Genomic DNA, 11,586 nt, shown 5'->3' with positions numbered 1-11,586 from the left:
ACTCTGTTAAAGTCATATTCCTCCATTTTTTAAATTGACCACATGTGATTATAAAATAAATGTTGTTGTAAGGAATGTTTTGCATATTCCAACAATATTCAACAAAAGTTTTACTTGTGTTGCCCATTGTTAAAATAATATTCACAAAACTTCATCAGGTATGAATTAAATAAGTCAAGTTTATCATATTATTAAGAGATTTTTTTAAATAATATTAATAAATTAGAAAAATAATTTTAAAGTTATAGTAAGAACTTAACATAATATGAGTAACATTTTATAGCTAAATTTGCAGGATTTATTCTAAATTTGCAAGAGTCGAAGACCCGTGATTGGATTCTTAGTAAAATAGTAACGTTTTACACCTAAAACGTTACTGTGAGTAACGTTTTAAATTTGCAAGATTTGATTCAGGGTTGACGTGATTGGATTCTCAATAAACGTTATTGTGAGTAACGTTTTACACCTAAAACGTTACTGTGAGTAACGTTTATTCATTTAACGTCATCAGCTCCGTCAGTTTTTGTCCGTTGAATTTTTAAAATAAAAATAACCTAAAACGTTACTATGAAGTACGTTTATACTACTTTTCTAAAACAATTTAAAAAACGTATTAGTTTGGTGAATTGGTTTTTAAAATAGCTAATTTTGGTCAATGCTTTGCCTTAAGACTGACTCAAGAACATAATATATAGGGCAGTTACAATTACATTGTCAGGCAAAGAAGTTGAATGGGTTACCAAGTTCAAACCATCTATGTGCCCTTGCTTTTCGAGAGATACCCTCACACAATCAAATCACAATTTTAAAAAAATAAGGAAGGTTGGGTTTAAGACTTATTTTGAATCTTAAATTACTTTTTCCTTTTCGTTTTTTGTCAAATATTGAATTAGTAAGGAATTGACTTATCTATTGATGGAATTGAAACATATCACCAGAACTCTTGAATTTTGGATCGTCACATTTATATAAATTGGTAATTCTCGCTATATAATAAAATTTACATAATAGACCAAGAGTGTAGCTTAATGGAGTAGTAGATGAATCCAAAAAATCACTATGTGATTTATTTTTAGCTGCCTAAGTTTTGGCAGATAAAGTTATCTGTATGTGGAATAACTTAATTATATCGAATAGCACACAAATTGGCCTTGCATAACTGTTTCTATTTAAAAAATTGAACATAAATAACAATGTGGAGGAGACCATAGGAAACCAAAAATGAAAAAAAAAAAAACGGCGGGATGGAGAAGGCGTTAGAACCGGTGTGGTGTTTTCTTCAAAATTAATTTATTTTAGTGTATGTATATATATTATAAACGTCGCCTTCAACCACATCACCTTCCTATGCTCCTCAATTTTTGCTCCAACGCCCCTTCAAAGTCTTCTTCCTCTCAACCAATTTTCTACGTTTACTTTTTTTCATTTTCGTATAAAATAAAATAAAATAAAAAATAGGTTCTCACAAGCATGATCCAGAACAGAAGGAACCGAATTAGATTGAAAAGGAAGAATTTGAATCATTAAAATGGGTAGTTACAATTATTACAAAGTGTTGGGGTGTTTTAATCGCAAGTTTAAGATCAGCGAGACGGGTCCACCGCCGGACGTTAGCAATGCATTTTCGTTGTATACCGAAAAAGGAAGCCATATGACAGGGGATCAATTGGGACGGTTTATGGTTGAGTATCAAGGTGAGAAAGAGTGCACCATTAATGATGCTGAACAAATTATACAGGAAGTTGTTAATCGGCGGCATCATCTCACCAAGTACACTAAAAATGCACATTCTTTTGAACTCGAAGATTTCTTCTATTATCTATTTCAGGATGATCTCAATGCCCCTATCAAATCTCAGGTTTCTTCCCTCTCCATTTTTGAAAGATGCTTTGATTGGGTTATGTTGTACTATTAATTCGACTGATGTGTGTTAATTTAATGAAAAATGTGCCTTTCTTCGAGAAAATGGGACACTTAGGGATTGTCACCAGGGGCAGAGTCTCCTCATAAGGGGTAATGATTGAGGTTTTTTTTTTTTTTTTTTATGTATATATAGTAGATGGTGAACCCTCCTGGACTTGTTAGTATGTTTATTTCTTCATATTTTGAACCCTAAGTGAAAATTGTGGCTTTGGCAATGGACATCACTAAGTAATGCCATGAAAGTTGAAGTGCAATGCCATTAGTTGACAAATGGATTTCCTAATGGAAGAAATGCTGGTGTTTGCTTAGCTCGATTGTATCAAGTGGTTGAAGTAACTATCCTAGGGGTTGCTATAAGGTGAAGATTTGTGCACGGGTGGTCCGATACTTAAGAAATACTCGCTGCATTATCCCCAAGTAAAAATAGAATAAGAAAATGTAACTTAAAAGCTTTACAAAATAGCTCTCTAAAATCCCACCCTAGCCACTCTCCTCTCTGCTCTATGGTGCTTATTGTCCCTACTTGCCCCAAGCAACATGGTTGTCCTAGGTTACGTGTGGATGATGGTCTGAATAGAAACTAATGGAAATACTTTTCTTTCTTTTGTGTTTGTCCACTTGATCACTAAGGGATGGATGTGTGCATTCAATGACTTCCTTGGCCGTTCCTTCTTTTACTTCTTCTTGTGGCTTGAGAGTCAACCGCATGAGAGAGTAAAGTAAAAGACTAATAAGAGAATTGGACTTTGATCTTGGGCACACTTCCTCTTTCAAGGGGACAAGAGCGAGTATGACTATTGAAACAATAGAAACTATATCTTGAGAAAAACAAGTTATTGAGGTACAGTTTATAGATGGTATTGCAAAAGGGAAAGGACGAGCATTTCTATGTATTTTTGGTGAAATATGCCAGAACACCTTAGAAACTGAATTTTTGTTAGGATTCTTTGGAAACCCAACCCTGCATAGATCTATTAGTGTAAGTTTCTTTCTCTACATGGATCATGTTTTTAATTCGACAGGGAGGAATTTGTCTGTCTTGAGGCTTGTGCCTTTTTTATAGGTTTAGATGTGAAAAGGTTGACAATAAAGGTGTACAAATTTTGCAGTATTGCACATGAACTTTATTAACACCCTTCCTTTTAACTTTTAAATCATTGGGGTTAGTGATTTCAAGTTTTGAATTCCCTGTGCCATGTATATTTGTTGTTTATGCAGAATGACTAGAAATTACATGTAGCGACATGTAGATTTACTTTGACAACTTATGTCATTCCAGGTACATCATGATATGAATGCTCCATTGCAACATTATTTCATTTATACAGGTCACAATTCCTACCTTACTGGAAATCAACTGAGCAGCGATTGTAGTGAAATTCCAATCATTAGAGCTCTGGAAAGAGGTGTGCGGGGAATAGAGCTGGATTTATGGCCAAATTCAGCAAAAGATAATGTGCATGTTCTTCATGGAAGGTAGGATATGCTCCTTCAGTAACTTTTAAAGTACTACTGGAGAGATCTCGACTTTATAGAAGCAAAAAGTGCGGTAAAACCTCTGGAGATCTTCAAACTCATCCAACAACCCTCTAAGTGTTGATATTAGTGTGATCCATTTGCCTCAACTTAATTGTAACCAAAAAGAGATTGAAGATGACAGGAAGTTAATTATCAATCAAATGAATGTGGATTGAACAGTTAATCTTTTTAGATAATTGTGTTAGAATAGATTCCTTCTATTGATTATTAAGCTCTTCAAAGTCATCTTACCAGAGATGAAAAGCATATATATGGATTTATTAAATATCAAATCCTTTGGAGTACCTCTTAATTTTAAGAGTCACTTATCCATTATCACTTATTGTTATTAAAGTATTTAACTAGGATACAATATCTGAATAACACTTGAAACTTTATGAGATCTTAATGAGTTTGTGCTGAGGATTCCAATTATGATCATTTCCAGGACCCTGACAACGCCCGTGCCACTCCTTACATGCTTAAGATCCATTAGAGACCATGCATTTATTAAATCTCCTTATCCTGTCATAATTACGTTAGAAGACCACTTGACGCCAGACCTTCAAGCAAAAGTTGCAGAGGTTAGAGTTGGTTGCCCTTTTTGTCAACATTTTTGAGATTATATATAATGTTTACTCTACTATTAACTCCTTTCCTCTCATGCACCCCATTTTCTTCCTCTAGGCGGTTATCCAAGTCTTTGGGGAGATGCTGTATTATCCTCGGTCAGAATGCTTAGAGGAATTTCCTTCACCTGAAGAGCTTAAGCATCGGATTATACTTTCTACCAAACCACCCAAAGAGTATCTTGAGTCGAAGCATCACCGAGACATAGAAAGTGCATCTCCTGTGAAGAAAGATTCAGTTGAAGGGGACATTTTGGTCAAGGAGGCTTCAGAAGTTAAAACAGAAGGACATGAAGCTAATTATAAGGTAAAACAATGTTAAAACAGTCTTTCATTCTCTCTTTCTTTCAGCAAGATAATCTCTTATTCTTCACTGGCATATTTTCAGAACGATACTGATCAAGATGATAAAGATGGTGATACCTCCAACTACCAAGCATCTGAGCAAGGAGCACCTCATTACAAACGTCTGACAGCAATTAATGCTGGGAAGGCCAATAGTGAATTGAAGCATGAACTAATACCAGAAGAGTTTAAACATCAAACAGTTCATGCTACCAAATCACCCAGAGAAGATCCTGACCTGAAGCATGCCAGAGACAAAGAAAATGCAACTATGGCGAGGAAAGATTCAGTTGAAAGGGACGTTTTGGTCAAGGATACGCCAGAAATTATAGTCAAAGAACGTGAAGCTGATGAGAGGGTAAAAGTCATAAAACAATGTTAAAACTATATGTTTCTTTTTGAATGCTAATCTACTTTTTCCTTGCATTTCCAGAAAGTTATGGATCAAGATGACAAAGATAGTGATCCCTCAAACCATCGATCATCCCAGCTAGGAGGACCTCAGTACAAGCGCATGGTAGCAATGCATGCTGGAAAGGCAAATTATGACTTGAATAATGCACAAATACCTGAAGAGCTTAAGAATGGAACTCCTCTGTCTCCCAAGCCGCCCAAAGAATATGTTGAGTCAAAGCATCAGAAAGTCAGAGAAAGTGCATCTCCAGTCAGAAAAGATTCTGTTGGAAATGACCTATTGGTCAAGGAGACTTCAGAAATTAAAGCAAAACATGAAGTTCATGAGGGGGTAAATTAAACAACTTGAAACTCTCTCTGATATCTTTTTTTGGCAATCTGATCTTCTTATCTCTGGTACTTTCAGAGTGATATAGATCAAGATGACCTAGGAAGTGATCACTTTGACTGTTGGTCATCGCAGCAAGGAGCACCTCAGTACAAGCGCCTGGTAGCAATTAATGCTGGGAAGGCAGAATGTGGCACGAGGAATTCATCAACACCTCAAGAGCTTAAGCATCACAGAAGTAGAGAAAGGAATTCACTTCAAGACTTACTGGTCAAGGATACTTCAAAAATCTTAGACGAAGGACATGAAACTGATGAGAGGGTAAAGGAGCATTGGAACAGTCTCTTCAATATCTTTCTTTTGGCATGCTAATCCTTTTTTCTGGAATTTCTCAGAGTGATACTGATCAAGACGATGAAGATAATGATACCTCCAACAACCAATCATCCCAGAAAGGAGCACCCCAGTACAAGCGTTTGATAGCAATTCGTGCTGGGAAGGCAAAACATGGGGTGAAGCGTGCACTAACAGATGAGGTTATTAAATTCAATCGTCTAAGTTTGGATGAACATGCACTTGAAAAAGCTGCAACAAATCATGGAAAGGATTTAGTCAGGTATTTAGTTCTTAACCAAATAATATGCAACCATTGACAAGACTACTCTATCGTCTACCCTATTCACCATTTGAGTTTTCCTCTGCTTCTTCTATTTGCTAGGTTCACTCAAAGGAATATTCTGAGGGTGTTTCCCAAGGGAACACGAGTTACCTCCTCAAATTTTAAACCTATGATTGGCTGGATGCATGGAGCTCAGATGGTTGCATTTAACATGCAGGTAACTGGTGCATCCATGTTCTTCTCCCCAAGTTTATTTCTGCCTTGTGTGTGGTATTATTTTTTAATTTCACAATCTCTCTTGCTCCTTGTGCGACAATACTTAGAAATACCTGTTATATCATTTCAATCTACCCTGTACCACAATGTTTAAATTTCCCCGTTATCATTTCCTTCTGTTCTGCAACTTTTTGGATTTTGTAACTTTTCTTTCTTTAATCTCTCCCTTGGAGGATTGTTTCTGATTAATTTATGAAAAATTTTATTAAAAAATTATAAGGTGATGAATAGAATACATAGGATTAAATTAGGATCTCTTAATACAGACAAGGTTTATATGGATACATTTTCATATGCACTAATATCAGGTATCAGTATGTGCTCTGTTGGCAGTTCTTGGGCAGGCTGGTCTATCATGTATCATCACAAAATTGACATCAAATTGAGCAAATACATTTTGAGCTGACCAATGGATACTATTTACCTTTCTGAGTATTCTTCATTTCTCTGCAGACCATTGATCAAACTTTTTTGAAAAAATAGAAAACAAATGAATCTGAATATGATGTAACAGATAATTCTGCCTGTTTTGATTGCTGTTAGCAACTTTTTTTTATCAATTTGATTCCCTGTATTCTGTCTAATTGCTATTTTAATTGCATATGATAGGGATATGGGAAATCACTCTGGATTATGCATGGGATGTTTAGGTCTAACGGGGGCTGTGGCTATGTACGAAAGCCTAGTTTTCTCATGGAAAGAGGACCATATAATGAATTATTTGATCCCAAAGTGACATTGCCGGTGAAGAAAACTTTAAGGGTAAATGAAATGTGTGATGTGGAAACATAACAAACTTCAAGCTTATGTGATGATAATTCCAAGAAGTATGATCTTCTTTTGCAGGTCAGAGTATACTTGGGAGATGGATGGCGCATGGATTTCAGCCACACGCACTTTGATGCCTTTTCTCCCCCAGACTTCTACACAAAGGTTAGTTGGGCTATGTTGATGGCGCCATTTGGTGCGACTCATTTTATTGCATAATTAAGTACACATCATGGCTAACAATGTTTTGGATGGCCAGGTGTTGATTAGATCTTATCAGATTTTTCCTTGTTTATTGAAACCAGATTTTTCCTTGAGTGTCTAGAGTGATACATTCAAACCAGTTTTTCTTCCCTTGAGTGTCTCAAAGTGATATATTGGTAAAAATCAAGTAGCTCGTGCAATGTGGAAGTTGTGGCCTTAATCAATAGTTCATTGAATTTGATGGTTTCTACATTACTTACTACCAACTTATCAATATCTAACACCTGATTTTTAAATGACATATTACTACGTTATACTTTAAAAGGAAAAAACAAGTGTGCATATCATTCGAGTAGCAAAATCAACTATCAACTTAAAGTTTGGAAGCCAAAGCATGATTTAATGGAACTTAAACAAGTGGCAGGCCATTGGATTAGTTGTTGGCTTGAAGCCAACATAATTGTCATGACACAAGTGAGCTAGGAATAATTGCTGTAGTTAACAAAACGTACTCTACGCATTCATACTCAAAAGATGACCTGAAGAGAAATTCGTTGATCAGCCAGATCTCATGACATGGCATGTCATCCTTTTTCTCTTTATGTATAATAAAAAATATATATAATAATTTATAGCCTGCTTGTATTCTTTCTCTGGTCGCCTTTGCACTATACAGAATAATGTTACGCCTTTCTGCTTTATATTCAATGAAGTTTCAGGAAATTTTTGAATGCTGTATTGACCTTCAATGAATATGAATGGCAGCTATATATAATTGGAGTTCCAGCAGATGCTGCAAAGAGTAAGACCAGGATAATAGAGGATGATTGGGGTCCTATATGGGGAGAAGAGTTTAAATTCCCCTTGACAGTGCCAGAGCTGGCTTTGCTTCGGATTGAAGTACGAGAATATGATATGTCAGATAAGGATGATTTTGGAGGCCAGACATGTTTGCCTGTTTCCGAGTTGAGACCTGGAATCCGAGCAGTCCCTCTCTATGACAAGAAGGGTGAAAAACTTAAATCTGTTAGGCTGCTTATGCAATTTCGATTCATCTGAGGTGCAATTTCGTTCTTTTTCTTGGTAGGATTTTTGTCCAAAATGACAAAAGCTCAATTCTATTTTGTTCTTGTATATCCTTGGCGGGATTCTCGCACATCCAGTTCTTTTTGTACAATGGATGTGAAGTTACTGTGTTAGAAAGGGAAAGAAAAACTTCAAGGATGAAGTTGTTGATTGAGTCTGTGACATTGTTTTTCAACTCTTTTGACATCAACTATTTCCCAGTCAGTCAGAAAAAATTGTATGGATTATGTTCAATTGACAGCATTTCACCAAGGATTTAGCACTAAAGTAGAATGAGCTAACCAACAAGGTGAAAACTTAGAAATGTAGTTTTGCTAGAGAGAGATTCAGGTTAATTATTTCAATTTTCAAGACATTTCTCATTATTTATTTAGAACTTGTTCCTCCTAAGATACTAAGTTCAATTTGCAGCATAGAGTTCTTTAAGCAACGTACTGCATGACAATTCCTGTAATATTATTCATTACTATTAAATAGTCATATGCTATTATTCATCACATAGCAATCACAATATTATAATCTCGCACAACTAAGATTAATCAAAATATCAAATGATTTGTTAGACAATATAAATATATTAAAATAAAATCAATCATCCAGGACAGTTGGTTTGAGGGATAAAGAAATAAATTTTGCTATACAACTCTGCATTTCTTATTTAATATTTGATTTTCAGCAATAAAACTATGTTCCGTATTATTATAATAGGAACTTTCGCATATAGCCACTCAAAAATAGCCTAATTACTCTTTATAGCTTTAGTTTGCTAATTACGATTCGTAGCCACATGTTATAGGGAGGAGAGTGGCAAGCGAGATTGGGAGAGAGAGGCGAGAGTTGGCAAAGAGTGGGAGAGAGGTGAATTGTATATGTATATCGGTTAGATAATTGTATATTATACATATGTATTTGTATATATGGTGAGCGAGATTGGGAGAGGGAGGAGAGAGGCGAGCGAGATTGGGAGAGGGAGGAGAGAGGCGAGCGAGATTGGGAGAGGGAGGAGAGAGGCGAGCGAGATTGGGAGAGGGAGGAGAGAGGCGAGTGAGATTGAGAGAGGGAGGAGCGAGGTGAGCGAGAGGGCAATAATTTGTATAATTCACAGGTACGTTTGTATAATTCACGTGTTTTTGTATAATTGAGTAATATAAAGTCTGGAATTATTCAAATATGATAAAACTCGAAATAACGAATTGATACAAACATAAACATATGAACTTTAAACAATTATACAAAATATATTATACAAATTACATTATATAAATTATATTATACAAAATCTGAAAACTACACATTTATACAAACTTTAAAAAGTTATACACAAAAAGATTGAATGTATATGGTGACAAAACTGAAAAACTAAAGGAAATCATCGACATATACAAATACAAACCATCGTATACAAATACAAATCAAACGAAGAATTGTTAGTTGCGAATTATACAAATGTGGCGAATTATACAAACATGGCTAATTATACAACTCGAAGTCAGCCCACGTAATTAATGTATAATGTTAGTTGCAAATGGTAATTATAGCAAACTATAGCTATAATAAGTAATTAAGTAGTATAAGTTTGTTTAACCGCGTAATTTTTCCTTATTATATAATGTGTCACTTCGTAATTAACGCGGTGTTTTATTTCTTGTATTAAATTCTACATATCTTACTGCACTTGAAAATATATTTCCTCTATCCTTTTTTACCTGTCAATTTTGACTTAACACACTTATTAAAAAACAAAAATGAATTAAAATTTCCCCTGAACTATGCGAAATAGATTATTTATTCCCTCAGTTATATTTTTGAATAAAAATGCCCTCATCTTTATCCCAACACTCAAAGACTATAAATACCCTTAACAGTTAAAACCAGTTAAACACAAGCCACATGACACTAATTTCTCTATCTAAGCTTGGCAACTAGGATATCTACTCATTAATTTTGACCCAATTTATAACGTGAATCCTAACTTCGTTCTTGCTAAACCCGATTCACTAAAATTAAGAGGCAAATATTGTCTTTTCACCCCAACTTTGTTGAGCTTGAGGCGTCCTATCTCAGATTTGTCGCCGAAGCCCTCAATTAGTTTTTATTGTGAATAGATTTTTTTGATAATTTTGAAGGTGATTATTGTATTGGCAAATGGCAATGGGTGCAATAGGGTCATCAGCAGCTATAGCGTACTTGGCTCAGAATGGAAACCAAGATGCAAATTGACAGCAATTTGTTGATTTATGTGAAAGGACCTGTGGAGCCGTGGTAACCGACTGTGTTGCATGGTATTTGAGTTTAGCTTCTCTATTCTGGTTGCTTGGAAGGATTTAACACATGAAAAGTTGTGCTTGAGGGCCTCTAATCTCTATGACAAAGTTGAGGTGAAAAGATAGATGTTTGCATTTTAATTTTAGGGGGTCGGATTTTAATAAGATTGGTTTAGAATTAATGAGTGGATATTCTAGTTGACAAGCTTAGGTGGAGAAATTAGTGTCACATAACTTGTCATGTGGCTGATGTTAACTCTCGAGGGTATTTGTGATTTTTTGAGATAACGACGGGGGCAATTTTAATTCGAAAATGTAACAGAGGGTGTAACTGATTTATTTCACATAGTTCATGGGACAATTTTAACCCTTTAAAAAATATTAATTGGTATTGCAAATTTACCATTTTACCCCATACTATTTGATAAGAAAAGGACATCAAATTAAAAAATATTTTAGAAGTTCGTAGAAACAGAATATCTTATATTATTTTAGATTCATGGAATATGTCACGATTTTGTAATTGAATACCTTTTAGTTCTTACATATCTTATAACTGGTTGTTAAATAAGATTTATAATAGACACCCTTCCTGAGACTTCCATGGTTGATAATTTAATATAAGTATTTGCTTATCATGTCGACAAGAATGATGCGATGTTAATCCTAAAATATGGTGGAGCAAATGCTCATGACATTCAAGTGGGACATAATTAATAAATGATGAGAGAAGTCTCTAGGTAGGCACATTAGCAAATTCTACCATTTTATATTATAATCAAATAGAGATAGGACAATATACTAATTTAATATTCTCCCTATTTCAAAATAAATGAATTGTTGAGTCTTTTTTTATCGTTCCAAACAAATAAATTGTTTAAAGTTCAAGAGAGTTGTTAGAATTTTTTTTTCATTTTTGTCCCTCATTTATATCTTTTAGGTGATAATTTCAAGAGAGCTAATTGCTCGTATTTATGATTTTACTTTGAAGTATCTATATTTTCAAGAAGGGAAATGAGACAAATATACCTCCGAACTATCGTAAATGGTATGTAGATACCCTCCGTCATATTTTTGGGACATTGGTGCCCTGCCGTCCAAAAACTAGAGCATATGTATGCTCTTCACTCTAACGGAAGACTAAATAGGGACACGTGGCGCAATCTTTTCCATCGATTTGATATTTAATAAATGTCGGGTCAGTGGATAATA

The 11,586-nt window shown here is 34.9% G+C and overlaps 1 protein-coding gene across 2 annotated transcripts; it reads left to right on the top strand.

Annotated features, from left to right (window-relative positions):
• Positions 1–1,446: 1,446 nt before the first annotated feature.
• Positions 1,447–8,287, top strand: LOC125860657 (phosphoinositide phospholipase C 6-like). 2 transcript variants are annotated; one of them, XM_049540659.1, is made up of 12 exons: positions 1,447–1,858; positions 3,203–3,399; positions 3,890–4,025; positions 4,129–4,377; positions 4,459–4,773; positions 4,849–5,160; positions 5,293–5,478; positions 5,553–5,773; positions 5,876–5,993; positions 6,662–6,814; positions 6,899–6,985; positions 7,790–8,287. In XM_049540659.1, exons 1-12 carry the CDS (start codon positions 1,529–1,531, stop codon positions 8,081–8,083), a joined length of 2,598 nt encoding a protein of 865 aa, XP_049396616.1. In that variant the 5' UTR covers positions 1,447–1,528; the 3' UTR covers positions 8,084–8,287. The 2 variants fall into 2 exon arrangements, with proteins under 2 accessions (XP_049396616.1, XP_049396615.1); XM_049540658.1 differs by having other exon boundaries at positions 5,236–5,478.
• Positions 8,288–11,586: the final 3,299 nt, after the last annotated feature.

The sequence above is a fragment of the Solanum stenotomum genome, chromosome 3 (assembly GCF_019186545.1).
Source record: "Solanum stenotomum isolate F172 chromosome 3, ASM1918654v1, whole genome shotgun sequence".
Lineage (NCBI taxonomy): Eukaryota > Viridiplantae > Streptophyta > Magnoliopsida > Solanales > Solanaceae > Solanum > Solanum stenotomum.
The sequence above is the reverse complement of the archived record's forward strand: the minus strand, read 5'-3'. Positions and strand labels throughout refer to the sequence as shown.